The sequence below is a fragment of the Poecilia mexicana genome, unplaced genomic scaffold (genome assembly GCF_051168715.1).
Source record: "Poecilia mexicana isolate PSO_F unplaced genomic scaffold, ASM5116871v1 scaffold_6, whole genome shotgun sequence".
NCBI classification, from domain to species: domain Eukaryota; kingdom Metazoa; phylum Chordata; class Actinopteri; order Cyprinodontiformes; family Poeciliidae; genus Poecilia; species Poecilia mexicana.
In genome coordinates this window covers 34,986,190-35,005,188 of record NW_028263375.1, presented here as the reverse complement: position 1 = coordinate 35,005,188, position 18,999 = coordinate 34,986,190, and the positions used below count along the sequence as shown (strand labels likewise).

At 41.6% G+C, this 18,999-nt stretch overlaps 1 protein-coding gene across 1 annotated transcript in view; it reads right to left on the bottom strand.

The window, feature by feature from the left end:
• Positions 1 to 18,999, bottom strand: part of wasla (WASP like actin nucleation promoting factor a) — a 41,349-nt gene that overhangs the window by 6,377 nt on the left and 15,973 nt on the right. The window contains exons 5-7 of the mRNA XM_088006689.1: positions 4,094 to 4,289; positions 3,257 to 3,299; positions 123 to 276 (exon numbers count right to left, since the gene is read on the bottom strand). Of these exons, the coding sequence (XP_087862815.1) occupies positions 123 to 276; positions 3,257 to 3,299; positions 4,094 to 4,289 (393 nt within the window). The remainder of the gene's footprint in view (positions 1 to 122; positions 277 to 3,256; positions 3,300 to 4,093; positions 4,290 to 18,999) is intronic.

Below are 18,999 nucleotides of genomic sequence, written 5' to 3'. Positions count from 1 at the left end.
CAGAAAGATTTCTAATCTCGGTGAACAGGCACTGCTTACATGAACTGAATGATGAGTGACATTAACACACAGATGTACGAGCAGAACCAGAACCATGGGAGGACGTGTGTGTCTGCTCTCACCCTGCCTCCTGAGCTCGTTCTTGACAGCCTCCACCCCCCCTTTCTTCTCGATGAAATCGTAGATGACCTTGGATGTCTCTCTGTCCTTCAACTGAGCCTCGGAGATTCCACACATGTCAAACAGGTTCTTCAGCTCTGGGTCCAGGTTGTTCAGCTGCTCAAACAACAAAATTTGTTCAACTCTGAACATTCAACGTAACTCAAATTATGCTGACTGATAGAGATCCAAATCTTTCAGTGTCTAGTGGTCCTTTTCACTTGTATGTCAACCAGAGCTGTGCACATATAGCTGGTGGAATCCATGTCAACAGATAACTTTATCAATGCTTTTAGGAGATTTTTCACTCTCCGTGGTGTGGCCAAACTTCTCTGAACTGACAGGGGAACCAGGTTTGTGGGTAAATGCAGAGAACTGAACATCAACTCCAAAGCTGCAGTGGTTGGATTCTATCTACAAAGCAAAAGATGCACATGGATTTTTAACCTGCCACATTCATCACACATGGGTGGTTCATGGGAAAGACTTATTGGTGTAGCCAGACACATTCTAGAAGCTATGTTACTCCAAACAGGACACACTCATCTTCTACACAAGGTTTTGAGCACTCTCATGGCGATCGTTAATGCCAGACCTCTGGTACCTGTGTCTAATGATCCTGAGATGCCAACCATCCTCACTCCAGTCATGCTGGTTACTCAAAGGACAAGCTCAGTCTCAGCTCCTTCTGGTGAATTCAAGATGGGTGTTCTCCAAGGTAAACAAAGGAAACATGTCCAGTGTCTTGCAGGCACATTTTGGAAGAGATGGAAACAAGAATATTTGTCCACTCTACAAGTGCGCAGGAAATAGACTTGGCAAGAAAAAAATATAAAGGTGGAGATGCTGTTTTGCTTAAAGACAGTCAAGCCCACAGGAACGACTGGCCCATTGGAATCACTGTGAAAACCTTACCAAGCAGCGACAAGATTGTACACAAGGTAGAAGTGAAGGCAACAAAGGGAGACATGTCAAGATTTTCCTCAGACCTGTCTGAAATGATTGTCCTGCTTTCTGGAGGCATTTGAAGATGGACAGAAACAGTTTTCTGTAATTATAGTGACAAAATAATATTTTGACAAGCGAGGACTGTGCTTATTCCATCTATGTGTTTTGTTTAGTTTTCTTATGCTAAATTGTAAGTGGACTACAGAGCCTTACTGACACCTAGTGGGCATTGTTCACATATTTAATTTGGTCAGTCAAGCAGAACCGGTCTGGCTGTACACTTGGTGTCATTGGCTGCCCTTCAGACACGTTTGTCCCTTGGACACTCTGTGTTTTTACAAAATAAACAAGAAAAGATAATGTAATGGGAAGAGTTGCAAAATAAAACAAGAAAAACTATCAAGGACTAGATTATCTTCAACTCAGGTGTTAGCTAGCTGTCTGGCTTTATAATGGCAACACTTTGTGAGGGCAGCATAGCTGCAGTGTGCCACAGCAATGGGAAAATAAACTGATACACTGGTGTAAAATAACTTTAAACAATTTGGAGCTGCTTTTTCTCGCTCTATGTGTCGACTTTACTCTACACTGAGACCCGTTACCATCACAACTGACACAACTCTTCCGCTAACCCACAGAGCAGAGAGTAATACATTGACCAGAATGCCTGCACTGTAGTTAGCTTCCTGCTTTTGGAGAGGTCTCCGATCCACTTGCAGTCACACTGCATTCAAACCATGTCACAGTTCACTTCAACTGAACTCTGAAGTGAACTCTGTGAATGTAGTGACCTAGGTTTTTAGGAGGATCAAGGTTGGCTTTTTTAGTACGCATTAGAGTTCAATTGTGCATTCACACCTCCCCAAGCAAACCGAACTTCCTAGACAAACAAACTAGAGTTTGAGTAAAGTAGACTAACAGGGCTGGTGTGGATGCACCCTAAAGATCACCTATCTTCAAAAAGTCTGACCTGCCAATTCCAATTTTGGCTGATACATTTTTTTTTTTTTTTGTGCGAAAAGTCGCAACGATGACTGTAGTTGACCGCAGACAGGCAGACGTGAACTGGTGGGTGAGTCTGTCAGTCAGCCCTCATGGCAGAGCTAAAGGTAACAAAAGCTGATTTTCAGACCTTTGCAAAAGATAAGATCAATGGATCATGTATAAGTGTCAGCTGATCACCGATCTCAAATTTATGAGTGCACTCCTAGTTTATTATGACTGGCGCTGGTGGCATTCTGATCAGCCCTTTTAGAGGAACAAGCATGCTGTTGGGTCTGAACCTTTAGCATGGGAAGCAAAGCTAAGACCCACCTGCTGCTGAGACAACAGCTGCCAGGATACAGGGGACTGCAGTCCACCTCCTTGAACCTCTCGATGGTGGAGGAGCTGCTACCCCAGGTTGGTCAGACGGCAGGCTGAGACTCTGAGTCCCATCCGTCTCATATCAACCCATGATGGGCAGAGTGGACAAAAACAAGTCCATCTGGGTATTTTTAATAATTTGTCAAGTTCCAGAAAAACCTTCAGCTTAGTCTACTTTACTGGAGTCACACTCCCCTGATGACATCACTACAGCTCATAATGGATGCCAGCTCCAGGCTTTTCAATATAAATCTGACTGGATCTGGACTCATTTCATATAAAACACCCCAAGAAGATATTGATGATAGATTATGATTATTTTCCTCCCTCCTCTATTTTTTCCCAGGATCATGACCTCCAGCTGAGAATTTGCATTTCCGCCACTTACATCTATATCAGGTGTGATTATTAAAGGCAGGCAGAGTTCATCCGACATGTTTGGCTGAATCCAGGATTTTATGATCAAATGTTGCATCCAGGCAGACCTTTGTAACTGTTGGCAGCAGCAGCAGGTGATCAGTGAGTTCAATCCCAGCATCTGAACACAGAGCTGCGCTCTCTACTCTGGAGAAACAGACTCGATCATATTTGGCTTCTTTCTGTCAGAGCGGACAGAGGACTAGCTGAAGGCCAGGAGCGATGAGGTCAGCAGGCCTGCTGCTGCTGTCTGGAACATCCACAGAGTGCAGAAGAAGACGCTTGAGACAATGACGTGTCATTGTGTGATGACATCATGCTGTCAGACAGGTCACTATGGTACTGTTGTGGGAAGTGTGGTACTCACATCAAAGCCTGTATTTGGATCCCAGCCCACATGGCCGATGTGCCTGAGGAAGATGGAAGAGATGTGTGGTGAGATCGCAGATGTGTTCACATGCAAATTCACATCAGCTGCTTAGCATACACAACAAAGAGATCACAATCTAACAGCTGGCAGACTGGGCGTCTGAAGGCTGCTCTGTGGAGACGGACACAACAGGACCCAGAGCTTGTTCTCCCCCATCAGCACCATGACTGCACTGGAGAAATCACACAACAGATCATTTATCTGGCATAAGAGCAACAAATCACTCAGCAACATCCAGAAGATGTTTGGTGTGCTTCTGGGACCTCAGCAAAACAATCACTTTTCTATTTTCTGTTGGCTGAACTTTGTGACCTCCTGACCCTCATATGGAGTGTCTGCATGAAGCTTTAACTACAGACGGAGTTATTGTGACCCACCTTGCCATGTTCAAATCAGATCAGTTTACCAACCCCCTCCCAGCTTCCCTCCCTCCCTCTCAACAGGTTCATGCTCCTGCTGCCCTAATGTCTTCAAAGAACAAACAGGTGGTCTACAAGGCGCTTGAGAGTCACTCGGTCTTTGGACTCTTCAGGCGTTTTTCCAGCAGCAGGTCTGCTGAGAGCGGACAGCAAAAATAATCACTATGAATAGTCCATAATGTAGGGTGTATTTATTCTGTACAACTAATTTAATTCTTGTGTTAATGTCAGGATATTTTACTGGACATTGTCCAACCATTAGATCCTCACGTGAGGATGAACACACAAGGTTGGTTATAAAGCAGTCTCAGCTGTGCTACTGAAAATGTGCAGGGTGCCACAGAGCTGAACTCACTGGAAGTTGCTGGGCGTGCCGATGTCCGCCTTTGTCAGCTTCTTCTTCTTGCTCTTCTTGTCCCTGCGGACCAGGCCACTGTGGCTCAGCATGTTGTTGAGGTGGTAAGGCTGATGGTGGCTGTGGGAGTTCTGGACTCTGATGTTGTTGATCTCTGGATTCTTGATGTCCACCGTGGCCATGGGCAGAGCTGGACCTAACATGGTTAAAGAGATATTAATAAGTGGCATGGCATTTTTTGCAAAATTTGAACTGAGTGATGCTAAAGCTATGACACTTGAGGAGTTCTGGGAGAGCATATTTACAGACAAAGATTGCATATAATTTTGCACAGTTTTGGCTCAATAACCGCTCAGCATGTCTTTCTTTCAATAGAAGGCCTTTTGTGAGTGTATTCTCCAGTTAGCAATAAATCAAACACTAAATTTGTTGACAATTCTTTCTACAATCGATTCATTATGATCAATCTGATTAATTGTGTCAGTCCTATTTTACAGCTGTGGATAAAAGAGTGCTATGGCAAGTTGATCAATTAATACATAGGAACACATTTCTGTTCAGTGTTTTCAGAAAGGCAATACACCATAAAATGTGTATTGTGAAATGTTAGCATTTTTATGACCATTTGTCTTCATAGTTCATGACAGAGTTTAACTAAAGTCATCTAAAATGTGTGAGGGCTGTTTGGGTTGTAGACAAGCTGATGCCTCCATGCTCTGTTGGGTTTCTTTGAATAATGAACTTAACTTAATACACTGATGGGTAACTAGGGTCAACTGGAATGTATGAGTGATTGGTGAAGTGTCTTGAGATGACATTTGCTGTGATTTGGTGCTACAGAAACATAATGAATTGAACAGAAATTTTAAAGATAAAAGGAACTAAAGAGCAAGGCATTCAGGAGAAAACTGGGGTAGGAGGAGCACATTAAGTTCAGGGTTTCCGCCAGTGTATTATAAGCCTGTTGGGCTGCCATGCTTTACGTGCTCCATGTGAGGCCAAGCCTCACATGGAGCACGTTATAAGGGTTTACAATTTTTGTAGTTGATGCATTGAACAGGGAGCGTGCACCAATCAGACCGCTGGCGTCACTGCGCGCTGGCGTGGTTCAGCCCATGGAGGAGCTCTCGCCTCGTGACTAGCGCAGCACACTGGTGTTTTAATTTTATTTTATTTTTAGCGGTGACTCAATGCATATCAAATGTTTTGTCTACCTAACGTCAGGTAAAGTTGCTGCGTGGCCATGTGTATATCAGTATAACTCGTCCCATGAAGACTGGGCAACCAAAACAGTTTCTGTGGCGCTTATTAAAAACACAAAATGGAAGAGCTACTAAAAACCACATAAATTAAATCTCCCATTTGTCCCTCCACATCCAGCAGCAGAAATGTGCTGTGCTGCAGGTCTGGCTCATCATGCAGGCCCGGTCCAAGGTTGTATGAGTCCTTGAGCAGAATTTGATTTAGGGCCCCCTCTTGCTGCAAAGAACATCAGCACCTCTAACAGCATTTCTCTGTGGATTTAGTTAAATCTGGGAGATGGGGCCTAGTTTAATTGACCAAGCAGTCAAATGGACTGGTTCTAAAGGTGATCAGTATTCCATTTTGTTTTTAGATTTACTAATTGATCACTTAATTTGGATTTAACAGAAGAGCAAAGAATTGATATTTATTTAATTGCATTTTTTTTTATTTGTTGTTTTTAAAGCAATAGTTGTGGGTATTGTCAGCAATGTCTTCCAGTAACATATAATTACCTAGTAATACGTTACGTTTCCTGTCAATTTAACATCTTTTAATACAAAACTCCGGTGGCCCACCAGGCTTAGCAAGTTTTCTGGTGGAAACCCTGCTGGGTTATTCAGTCAGTTGGAAGGCAGACTGGTATGACCCAGAGTATTAAAGTCTGACTGTCTCCGCCATGATCTGTTCACCACTCAGGACCAGTTTTGTCCTGCAGATTTGATCCATCTCTCCAGTTACTGGAAACCTGTTCACTCCTTCAATTCCTTATAATCTGAATAAACCACAGCAACATCTGACATAAACACTAATCCAGCACTAATCCCAGCCCAAACCCACCTTACCTCCCCATTAATGCTGGGGTGCTGCTCCTAGACCGAGAGGCTTTCTGCCATCTGCCATCTCCTGAGGCTCTGACACGTCTACAGTCTGTCTACCCACTGACTCCAGGGTTCATGGCAAAATTTATAACAAACTTGCATCTTTTATGTTACTACAGGACTTAATGTTTACCATGAACCAATAGAATGGAGCATGTTCTGACTGCACCTACTGACTGGAAGGATCTCCATTCATGGTGGGTCTTTATTAGTTAAAATTGACTCGACATTAGATTATCCCCAATTTATGACTGTGCTGCAGATGAATTACCTCATGTAATCATAGACTTTTATAGTTTAGATATTTGTCCTTGGATAGAAGCCCTGTTTGTTTTGATTCTTGAAATCTATCACAGTATTGTAATCTAAATGTGGTAGACTGGACTTTAGTTTGCTTTAAATCTGAATCCGGCTGAACTTAGTTGGACAGACATGAAAGGACTAGAAGAGAACTGGATGCTACAAACATGGATATAACTAAGGCTACATTCACACTGCAGCCTGAAGTGACCCAATTCCGATTTTTTTGTCAAATTAGATTTTTTTTTGCTGTGGCCATTAACACTTCCAAATATGTGACCTGTGTGTGTGATCTCCAGTGCGAACTGCAAATTACCTGAAAGTGTCCCGCCTGCACAGTAGAGGGCATAATATATTACATAGAGAGCATGCTCAGTGTTAGTGCTCTGTGTTCGTGGAAGTAAACATGGATGCTAACGGCAGAGCACAGTTTACGTTTTGAAGTTGTTGTCCAATTAGAGCCAGCATATTGCCAACTTAATCCTCATTATTGTCTGCCATGGTTGTTGCTTTTCTTCATATCCGGATGCAGAATAATGATATTTGTCGAGTATCAATGACATTCCGGTCGGATGAATAGAACCTAGACATTAGGTCACATTTGAATCGGATATGTATTGGATATCCAATAGGTCTGGGTCACATTCAAAAAGAATCCGACCTATGTTGTTCAGACTGTCATGAGAAGATCAGATGTAGGTCACATTATGGCAAAAACAAAAAATCTGAATTGGGTAATGTCAGGCTGTGGTGTGAATGTAGCTTTAGACCTCTTGTCATTTTCTGTGCTTGGATTTGAGGCTTGCTGTGAGTTAGTGAAGGAAAAAAAAAGATATATGCATACATTCACATGTCTCCAAAAGTACATTAAATTTTTTGCATGTATTGTTCGAAAAGTATGAGAGCAAGATCATGGAGGAAAGACGGTTCCCAAGCACCTTTAAAGTGTCTCTGCCAACATGGAGCTGTTTGGTGAGTGTGTTGTGATACTCAGAAGAGCTCTTAGTATCTTATTTTCTGTAGTTTTACTACCCCCTAGTGGCAGGATTTAAGCTACGTTTTGTTTTTGTTAAAATCCAGTCGGTCCAGCATTTTTGACCTGCAACGTGGCAGAAAGCCTTAGGGAGGCAGCGTCTTAGAGAACTAAGGGATATTTTAATGGAGGTTCAGTCAGCTAAGTCAGGTGGAAAATTACCAGGTTTTGCCTATCTTGACACAGCCAGGGGGTTAACACAATGGTGGAAAAGCTTCCCTTCGCCTTGCAAGAACGCTGGATTACACAGGGTTCTAAATACAAGGAAGAACATAATGTTCCCTTTCCACCCTTCTGCTACTTTGTAAGTTTCATATGTAGTCAAGCGAAAACCCGTAATGATCTGAGTTTTGTGTTCTCTACATGTAGTGCTATGACTCATGTAAAGTCAGAGAAACCGTCAAGACACAACACTTACAAAATAGTGTCAGTGAGAAAAACTGAAGTTGCACTTTGCACCTGCAGTCATCAACAGTGTATCAGAAAATAAACTAGAGGAACCAGCTGAGAGGTGCCAGATACACAATGAGCCACAACCCTTAGCAAAGTGTCGTGGTTTTAGAATGAAGCACTTAGATAAGAGAAAAGCTTATCTAAAAGAAAACTCAATTTGTTTTTGTTGTTGCGCATCCACTAAGCACTTGGCCAAAGACTGTAAAGTTTCTGTGAAGTGTAAAGAATGCAACAGCGACAAGCACCTTACTGCTTTACATCCTGGTCCTGCTCCTTGGGTTACAGAAGTTGAAGCAACACAGCAAGAGCAAGGCGGGGAGCAAGAAAATAGTCCATCTTCGGAAGTCACTTCAAAAATGTACAGAGATCAGTGACAGATCTCATGGACTCAGATCCTGTTCAAAAATCTCATTAGTGAACATGTATCCTATTAATCATCCCAATTTAGCCCAAAAATGTATGTGGTCTAAGGTGACCAAAGCAACTGATCACTTGCTAAGTCAGCCTTCTTTGACATGTTTGGCATTGATGCAGTCTCCACCACTTATACACTGAGGATGTGTGGAGGAATATAAAGGAGGGATCAGGAAGGAAAGCTCACAATTTTGTTGTCATGTCTCTGGATGGAAAGACTCGTGTAGCTCTCCCACCTCTTTTAGAATGCAATACTATCCCAGATGATTGCTCAGAAATTCTGACATCTGACATTGTGCAACATTTCCCCCATCTAGCTTATTGCAGGTGAAATACCTACGATTGAGCCAGAAACACTCATCCCTTCTCTTATAGAGGAGAGATGTCCTGAGTGCCCACAAAGTACGTGAACAGTACAATGGTCCACACAAAACACCTTATGCCCAGCGGCTAGATTTGGGCTGGGTCATTGTAGGTGAGGTGTGCCTTGGAGGGGCACACAAACAAACAAAGGTAAATGTCTACAAAACAAATGTGCTAAACAATGGCCGCACTTCTTTTCTTGAACCTTGTCCTGATGCAATACACATAAAAGAGAAGTTCAGTGATCCCATTCAGCAAACTATAGACCACTCATTGGACATCACACAAACAGCTGCAGTCAAACTAAATGACAATTTGAGGCTTAATGTGTTCTAAAGAACCATGATGACAAAACAGCCTTGTCTATTGAAGACAAGATCTTTCTTGAAATCATGGACAGAGAGGTTTTTCAATTATGAATTTCAATATATGAATATTGAAAATCACTGGGTGGCACCACTACCATTTCATACACCACGTCCTCTACTTCCCAACAACAGAGAACAGGCTTTGAAGCGCCTCACTGTTCTGTTACGGACACTAGAGACATGAAAGATCAATTCACTGAATTCATGCAGAAGATCTTCGATAATGACCAGGCCGAAGAGACACCACCACTCAAACCAGGAGAAGAATACTGGTACCTACCAACATTTGGAGTGTACCACCCCCAGAAACCAAGTAAAATAAGAGTTGTGTTTGACTCAAGTGCCATGTACAAGGGTATTTCCCTAAATAACGTTCTGTTTAGGGGGCCTGATTTAAACAACACACCCCTCGGTGTTCTACTGCGCTTTAGGCAAGAATGAGTTGCAGTTACTGTAGATTTTCAGCAGATGTTTTCCTGCTTCAGAGTCAAAGGAAGCCACAGAAATTATCTTCGGTTTCTATGGTTCCAAGATAATGACCTCAGCAAAGAAATCATGGCGTTTCGCAAGAAGATGCCGGTTTTTGGCAACAGTCCTGCCCCAGCTATTGCCATCTATGGTCTCAGACGAGCAGCTGAACTTGGAGAAGAAGAGTATGGCTCCAACACAAAACAGTTTGTCTTCCACAACTTCTATGCGGATGATGGATTGGCCTCAGTTGACGGCGAAAGAGAAGCCATCGAACACTTAACACTAGCAAGGAACATGATGGCAGAGTCAAATATAAGGCTTCGTAAAATAGCCTCAGTCATGTGATGAATGCATTTCCTCCAGAAGAAAGAGCAGCGGACCTCAAAGATTTGGATTTGGATGTTGACCCTCTTCAGCGAAGCCTTGGGGTGAACTGGAACCTGGAAAATGACTGCTTCACATTTCGAGTTGCTAAGGTCAACAAACCTTTCACCAGCAAAGGAATACTTTCTATTGCCAACAGCCTCTATGATCCCCTTGGATTTGCTGCCACAGTTACAATCCAAGGAAAAGCATTGTACAGAAAGTTAACTGTTGGACAGCAAGATTGGGATGAGCCTTTACTAGCAGACTGGGAGGTAGAGTGGCTAAGGTGGTCTGATTCACTTACCGCTCTTGAACATCTCCAAATCCACAGGCCATTTGTTCCAGTTTCAGCATCACAGGCTCAGAGAAGAGAACTGTGCATTTTCTCAGATGCTTCAACAACAGCAAAAGCAGGTGCAGCATACCTCAGGGTCACTGACACTGGTAACCATTGTCATGTTGGGTTTATTATGGGCAAATCTAAGCTAGCACCATCATCTGCCCACGCTATCACACACTCAGAATTATGTGCAGCTGTATTAGCACTGGAACTGTTTCAATTGATCATAGATGAAAGTGACATCGAGTTTCATGCAGTGAACTTCTATACAGACAGCCGAATAGTTCTAGGGTACATCCACAATGACACCTGCAGATTCTATGTGTGGCCAACAGAGTTGCTCAAATTTGCACGTCTACCAAACCAGACCAGTGGCATTTAGTCACTACTGACCAGAACCCTGCAGATCATGGGACTAGAGTTGTATTACCAAACTAACTGCAACAAAATGCCTGGCTCTCCGGGCCTCGGTTCTTCACACTGTCTGACACTGAGCCAAGAGATCCAGAACAGAACAAAGACTTGTGATCTTGTGCAGCCCTCAACAGATGCCTAGAAGTGCAGAAAATGGCTAGTTTACCCTCTTTCATGTGAAAGGTGGGACGTCTTTGGGCCGTCAAGTCTCTTCGCACAAGGGCAAATAACACTGACTGTAAAAGGTGGGCAGTAATGTTCACCTGTCTCAGTACCAGGGGAATACATACAATGTCAACTTTGAGTTTCATAAATGCCATAATGAATGTCAGACCCTTAGTTCCTGTTTCAAATGACCCTGAAACATCTGAAGTTCTCACACCTGCAATGCTTCTAACACAGAAAGCTGGTGCTGTTCCAACACCACCTGGAGACTTTGAACTCGGACCTTTATAAGGCCCAGTGGCGGCAAGTTCAGGGTCTTGCGGATTGCTTTTGGAAAAGATGGGGACAAGAATAACTTCATACACTGAAGACAAGGCAAAAGTTGAAGGGAGAAAGGCGAAATGTCAAACAGGGTGATGTTCCCTTGAAAGACAATCAAGTAAAACGCAATGAGTGGTCTATTGGTATTGTGGTCAAGGCCATTCCCAGTTAGGGTAGGGAACAGAGTGAGAAAAGTTGAGGTTAACATTGTGAAACAAGGTACTGTTAAAACATATTTTAGGCCTATTCGTGATGTAATAGTACTTTTGTCCGAGACTGCCACAAATGTTTGAATAAGAGTTGTATATTTACTAATATACCAGACGGGGAGTGTATTGTGATACTCAGATTTCTTAATATCTTATTTTCTGTTATTTTACTACCCCCTTGTGGCAGGATTTAAGTTAGGTTTTGTTTTCATTAAAATTCAGTTGTCAGTGTTTCAACCTTTCTTCAAGCCTCGAGTATTGTCGGTAAGTAGTGTGCTATTGTACTCAAATGTTGTTTGACAGAAGTTTTTCTGCTATTTATGTTTTTGTGTAATCTTTAACCATGTTAAATGTGTCCAGCCTTTGTAGTACTACATGGTAAAATTCTAATAGTCTTTCACATAGCTATGTGTGTACTTGAGCCGTGCAAGTTGTTCATGTATCTTTTTTATGCTTATATTTTTCAGTTTTACAGTTAAAATTCAGATGTACGGAATGTGCTGTGGTGGCGCAGGGGTTAAGCACAACACATGTATGGAGGCTTTAGACCTCAACGTGGCCGTTGCAGGTTCGATTCCCGGCCTGGCAACCTTTGCTCCATGTCTTTCCCCTTCTCTCATTACCAACATTCCTGTCAATTAACTATCAAATAAAGGCCACTAGAGCCAATAAAACCTTTAAAAAAAAGATGTTAAAATTCAGATGTACTTCAGCTCGACGTTTGAAGTCTTTTGTTCGCTATCTGTCTAACACAGTCCAGCACGTCTGTGTGAGGACAGAATAGTGAGGATTACCACATGCAAACTTTGGTAACAGTAGATCTACAGTACAGCTTAGGCCCAAATCCTCCTTCACACTGACCCACTTCACTGGTAGAGCATGAACCAACACAAGGTCTTATGGTTCTGGTCTACTCTGCATCCCCAGAACATGGAAAAGCAGTAAAAGATAGGACTATAACTGGCTTGAGGAATGTTCAGGTCACTGTAGTGAGTCCGGTTAGAACTCCAAAAGAAACAGAGTCGCACTCCAGTGGTGTCCACTTGCGCTTGCTGTTTATTTCGCCGTAATGATGTGGTTCTATAAAATATAAATAATAATGCAGCATCAGTGTCTGATGAATAAATGACTGAAATAATGAAACTTACTAAACAACTACAATATTAATGGTTACGACGAGCATTGCGTTTCTAAATAAACACCACACAAAAACCCATGTTGTGTAGCTCTTAAGTGTGCACGTGAACAAAGTATGCTATCAATTAACGCAAAACCGAAATACTCTGTCAAACAAACAATATGACCAACTTACTTGCAATTTCACGCACACATAAAAAAAGGTAACAACAAACTGCAAACGGTAAGTCAAACTACACAAATGCAATCTGTAAACTCTACAGCTCCTTCTTTTTTCTTCTCTCCTTTTTTCATCTGCGTGCTGATCACAGGTGCTCTAAGCTCTAAGTAACTGGAACATGTATTAATTCTGGTCTGGATTACTTCTCTTTGTTATACCACTGTAATGTTTCCTTTTGTTTTTTTTCACTTAAATATTTAGGCCTGAGCACCTCTCCTAACCTTCACTGAAAATTGTCTCCCACATGAAATTTTTGGATTCCAAGGGAATCGAAAGTAAGCGTGGCCAAACAGCTCTGCAGTGCCACCTAACGTGAGATAGGGGGCACTGAAATTTGGTACATAGTTAGATCCCCCCAAATAAAAAAAGTCTCTTGGAGCTATGCCCTAAAATTTACAGGAAGGAAGTCATTTTGTATCAAAGGGCAAATGTTGTTGTTTCCGCACCTCAAGGTAAGGCAAGATCAGGTAATTTTATTTATATAGCACATTTTCAGCAACAAGGCAATTCAAAGTGCTTTTCACTTTCAAACTTAAAAGGTCAAATTTTGGCCTGCACAGTGTGTGTGGGTCACAGGGTGAATCAAGTAGGAGCCCTCCCAGAGGACTCTGAAAATATGTGTCCTGGTGTCTAAACGGAGTCCTATAGCTTCTAAAACAAAAATAAATATTAATATGCCTTAGATTGGATGACTCGTGTGTTTTCTTTTAACTGATGAATGATGGCATCATGTGTAAACAAGCAAAAGGTTCAAATGACAGATTACAGATTAGGTCTACAGTGAGTCTCAGGGAGGCTTAAACAGAGCAGCAGCAGCGACCATGTGCTGCACTAATGGCACAGTTGGGTTCCTGCAGACTAGATCAGTGTTTTTCAACCTTTTTTGAGCCAAGGTAGATTGTTTTAATTGAAAAAATCTCGAGGCACACCACCAACCAAAAATGTAAACAAAGATACTCTGTAGTCGCCTATATTACATATATAGTCATTCTTATCAAAGTGTCTTGAATAGGAATCAAATAAACACAAAAATGTATTTTTCTTACATTTTACATTTCTTATTTCAAATTACACGTAACATGTCCACTTCAAAAATACACATGAACAGCCACAACACTGTGGTGTTAAATTTAAAGAAGTTGTAGAAAACTTCAAAGTGTTTTACAAACTAATCCACAAGTATTCTTTTAGCCGGAATACAGAAAACAATTCTTATTCTGAAAGAAGCAATAATATTTGGGAAAGATTTCACTTCATATTCACTGTTACAATATGAAGAGTTGCATGTACAAAATGTCAATATCTGTATATTTTACCCATCTAGTGTGAAACCTGTGCATGTTTGGATGAAAACAGCTGATTTCCTGGCAGAAATTGAAGAAAGACAAAGCTCTTCCTCATCAGCTCTCAGTCTCTCTCTGGTTTCAGTTTTTATAGTATCCAGGCTTGAGAAGCTCACTTCACACAGACATGTTGTGGGAAATGGACCCATGTTCTTTCAACTACTGCTGAGCTTCACTGTCTTTTCCATCACTGTCGTCAGTCTTGCTAGATACGATGCTCTCACCGCTACCTGTAACATTCATGCATCACTAATTTTCTCGTTTTAATGTAAAATGCTCTGTACCTACTGCCATCTAGTGGTAAGAAAATTACATGATTAAGCCGCTAGTCACTACTAAAGCAGACACTCGAAGATGGCATTATTAGCAGATAATTCATTTTCAAAAAATCTTTTAAAACCAATTACCGTATTTTTCGGACTATAGAGCTCACCATACTAGCACCTTCAATTTTTTTTTGAAAAAAAAAAAACAAAACAAAACTGGAAGCTGCTCTCGGTTTTCTATAAGGACCCAGCAGAGGGCTGCTGGATATATTAAGGCCACAGCACTCTGTCTCCAAAGTCTAACCATGGTTTCGTTCACACCGACTTTAAGTGCAGCAGCTCTATTTCCCCCCTGTAGTGGCAGATCGACAGCCCTCAACTTAAAAGCTGCATCATATGAGTTTGAAAACATTTCTCCGTCGTGCCTGCTGCTAGCATGTGGTTGTTCTAAATGAAAATTAGCGCGTTCTTCTTTGATTTACAATTTTGACTTCTAATGATTCACTTCCTGCTAGAGAGCCCCCTGGTGGTTGAAGAAAAATACACAGAAAAGCCGCACCGGGCTACAATCCGCATGGTTCAAAGTTTAGGAAAAAAGTAGCAGCTTATAGTCCGGAAAATACAGTACCGTAGGTGAAATTGAATAATTTCCAAGGCACACCTGACGATCACAGTGGTTGAAAAACACTGGACTAGATAAACCTGCAGCGGAGAAGACTCAACTCGGTGCCTTCAGTCTTCAGCTCCTGTTATGTCACTGCCAAGAGGCCTGATCTTAGGCAGTGACTGAAGTGATCATATTGTTGCCATGGAGGCTTTCTGGACTCTTTCTCCAGTCTCTTTCTCTTTATTTAGGTTTTTGTTCTACATTTTTATTCTTCATTCAATAACCAGTAACATACCACTATGTGGCATGAGTCCTTCCAGCCAACAGTTGACATCATGACAGCAGGCAAAACTCAAGACAGAAAAATCTCTTCAGGTCTACTTCCTGATTAAACAATTAAATGGAAGGAGTGGGGCAAATCCTGCCTTAGTTGATCTAAGCTAAGACAGGAACAATCCCAAGCAGCATCACCCAGAGAGACATGTCCTCCAACGTGGCTCGTCCTGCAGACCTTCACCTTGCCTTCACTGCTTTTCTTGGACTAAACCTGAGGCTTTGCTATCTCCCTCACACTCCTATTGAGGAAGCTCTAACCTGGAGGCAACACGGATCTGAGGTCAACTCATCTGGACAGAAACTCCCAGAGCTGGTTGGACATTCTGGCATATGGGCACATGTTAATGCAGAGTGTCGTTCAGTCAGACTGATGAAGAGCTAGAGCAGGAAACGCTGCTCACATTGAAACATTTGGCTGTGACTCTACATGCAAATCAGCATGCTCTGTAGAGCTGCAGAGCTACAGCAGCGTCACAATAACTTCTTCAATGCTTCACACTGGAGACAGAATGAAATATTACAATATACTGAGAGGAGTTTAACATACCATTTCTCAGGTCGCCTCTTTTCTCTGCAATAGACAAACCATCAGTCATGGTTACTCAGCAGTCAGCAGACAGACTGGGGCAGTCTGACTGAGGGTAAAGAAATTATTATTTTAGGAGGGATGAAGGCTTGCTGAGGGTTAGAGGAGATGTTAGAAACAGGAGCTGCAGCACCAACCTAGAACACAACAACTACCTCCACAAGGTTTCAGAGCTCAGAGTGACCAGGATTTCTGTATCAGAAGCCTGGCAGGCCAGTAACCCTAAACTGGATGCATTTCAGTCTGGTTTTCATTAAACAAGGCGATGCTGGAGCCATGAGCCAGTGACATTGTAGGCACCTCTGCGCATTGGTCTTGTAGTAAACTTCCCACTTAAAACTTCAATTTAAATGTAAATTTAAAATCTTTTCATCTGTCTCTGCTGAAGCAATGAAATCAAATTTAACAGCATCAACATTCTCAATAAGCAAATGTTAAAATTCTAGTATAGATGACAAAAACTGATATAATTTAAAATAAAAGCTGGAAAGTAAATTGTACCGTGATATGCTAATTTCATGGCGTAAATATGTCATTCCGCATGCAGAGATAGTCAAGTTTCTGAAATACAGACTGCTTCCTAAAAAATAACTAAATTACTCAAAGCTTAGCGCAAAGGTTCAGGGCCACCAAGTTTTATGAAACAGGAGAAATATTTCCTGATTATTTTGTCAAGGATACAAGGCTGCTCAGAAACAGAGAACAAACTAACTAGCTACAGCTAGTCATGTCTGCTAACTTATAAACATTTGAATAAATCAGTGGAAGCAAGAGTTGAATGTGCTTATTTCTCCGTGTCCCGAATCAGATATTCCTCTAGAGAAAATATGAAACAAACTTCAGTTACTGTTGTTAAAGCAATGAAAACAGCGTTGCACGGAGGGGGAGAGAAAAGGGAGCCATGAAAGCTAAAAGTCAAAACATAGATTATCATTACAGACATTATTATTGTAAAGGAAATGTCCATGACAGGTGGAAGAAATGAAAATACACAAAATTCTTGCTGTTAGGAAGGGTGCACAAACTTTTATTGTTTGCAGGGTTTTTTATCTGACATAATTTGGTGTTGAGCATTATTATTTCCTTTTAAAAATATTAAGATTCTTAGTTTTGCACATAATGTTTGCATTTTTAAAAGAACATGAGGGGGAAAGTTAACATCTTGTAAAACTAATGTTCTGTTGAACCACAACAGTTTGTTTAATTAGGGTATTTAAGTATTTTTGTGGGCTCCACAGTGGTGCAGTTGGTAGCACCGCTGCCTTGCAGCAAGAAGGTTCTGGGTTTGATTCCCGGCCCGATTAGGGTTAGGCTAGATGTGAGAGTGTGTGTGCATGGTTGTGTGTTGCCCTGCGATAGACTGGCGACCTGTCCAGGTGACCCCGTGTCTCGTGAAAATGGATGGAAGTATTGCTATTTGGTAGCTAATTTCAGGCTGTCTTTTGTTAGCCAAATTTCTATTGATCTATTTTTTATGTTCTTTGACATATTAAACATTTCATATATATTTATATATGAATATTTTTCATATATATATATATATATATATATATATATAAACTCCCATGACCCCCCACAAAAAAAAAGAAAAAGCAGAAAATGTGATATTGTTGTCAAGGTATTTAAAAAAATATTTTGTGATATAATTTTTTGGCAAGATCGCCCACCCCTAAGTTGGTCCATGCTGTCTTCATGAAGGATTGATCAGAACTCTGACATGTTGTTGTAGAACCTAACTCAACACAACCACCAGGTTCTGCCTGGCCTCCTGCTGGGTTCCCTGATCTCCATGTTAAGAGGTTCTCTGAAGAACCTTTTGAATGACAGGCGGATCTGGTTTACATTCAAAGTCTTTGTGAAGCAGAGGTTGCGCTAGACATTTTTGTTCTCCGTCATCTTGACCAACAGAATTAAAAAAAAAAAATCGATCATGTGCTATTTTTACCAGTCAAATTATAATCATATTAACATCGGCTATGTAGCTGCATTTATATGTGGTTTAGTTAATATTCACCTAGTTGAACCGTGAATCCAGATCTCATCACACATAAAGCAGATGAATGGATCTAACTTTTTCTCCGTAGTGACAAAAACCACTGACTGTGGCCCCAATAACTTATAATAAATGAAATTAAACGACTCCTCTTAATACCAGCGCTTCCCCCGTTGGGGCCGAATGTTACATCTGCCCCGGTCCTCCTGAGCACCGCTCTCCTTCTAGGCGTGGGAGATAATGTGAACAAAGAAGACTCCTTTTATTGAAACTGCAGGACGAGTTAAGTTTAATTCTTTGCAGTGGTGGAGTCCACATTGGTTGTGCAGCCGCAGAGCACTGCACATGTTACGGTCTACCTTTATTTATTTCCTCAAGATAAACTGCCAACTACTTTGTTTAGACTATAAATGGATCAACACAACGTTGCATTCTCTTTAGTTTTCCCTGGTCTGTAACGGAGACTGGAATTAAATTCACCTTTTCAACCAAAGGTTTGTAATGTGCTTCTGAACCAGACGCTCCAAAGCGTACGGTCCGTAACTCTTCAGCACGCTGTCAGCTCCTGGTCAGAAAGACGCATTTAGTTCAGAGACCATGAGATGATATTCAGAAAGGATTTTTTTAATTGGTTGATTTTAGTTGCCTCTGTGATGAAATCTTTGTGTAAAGTCTATAATGTCTGCCCATGTGCAAAAGTCAAGGGTGTTAATTATAACCTGTTAAGTGACAGACAGGCTTAAAATTTTCCCATCGTTGGAAAAAACAACTGGTCAAATACGGAAAATATTCGGTTAACGCGACCTCTGATGTGGAGGTGCATCAAGGGCTGTTGTGGCACTTTTCAAGCATCTAGAGCGGCGAGATTTGAAGCGTTAAGCGTTAAGAGCATCCAACGGAAAACAATGATTAGAGCTGACATGTCCGACGTGGCCTCCACATAGACTTTGAATGTAAACCAGATGCACAGATCGCCAGTTGTAGGACAAAATATCAAGCGCCTGCATTCAAAGTGCACACGCGTCGAACTTGAAGTGTCGGACGCGTTTTTGACGTGCGTAACGCTTTTGGTGTGAAC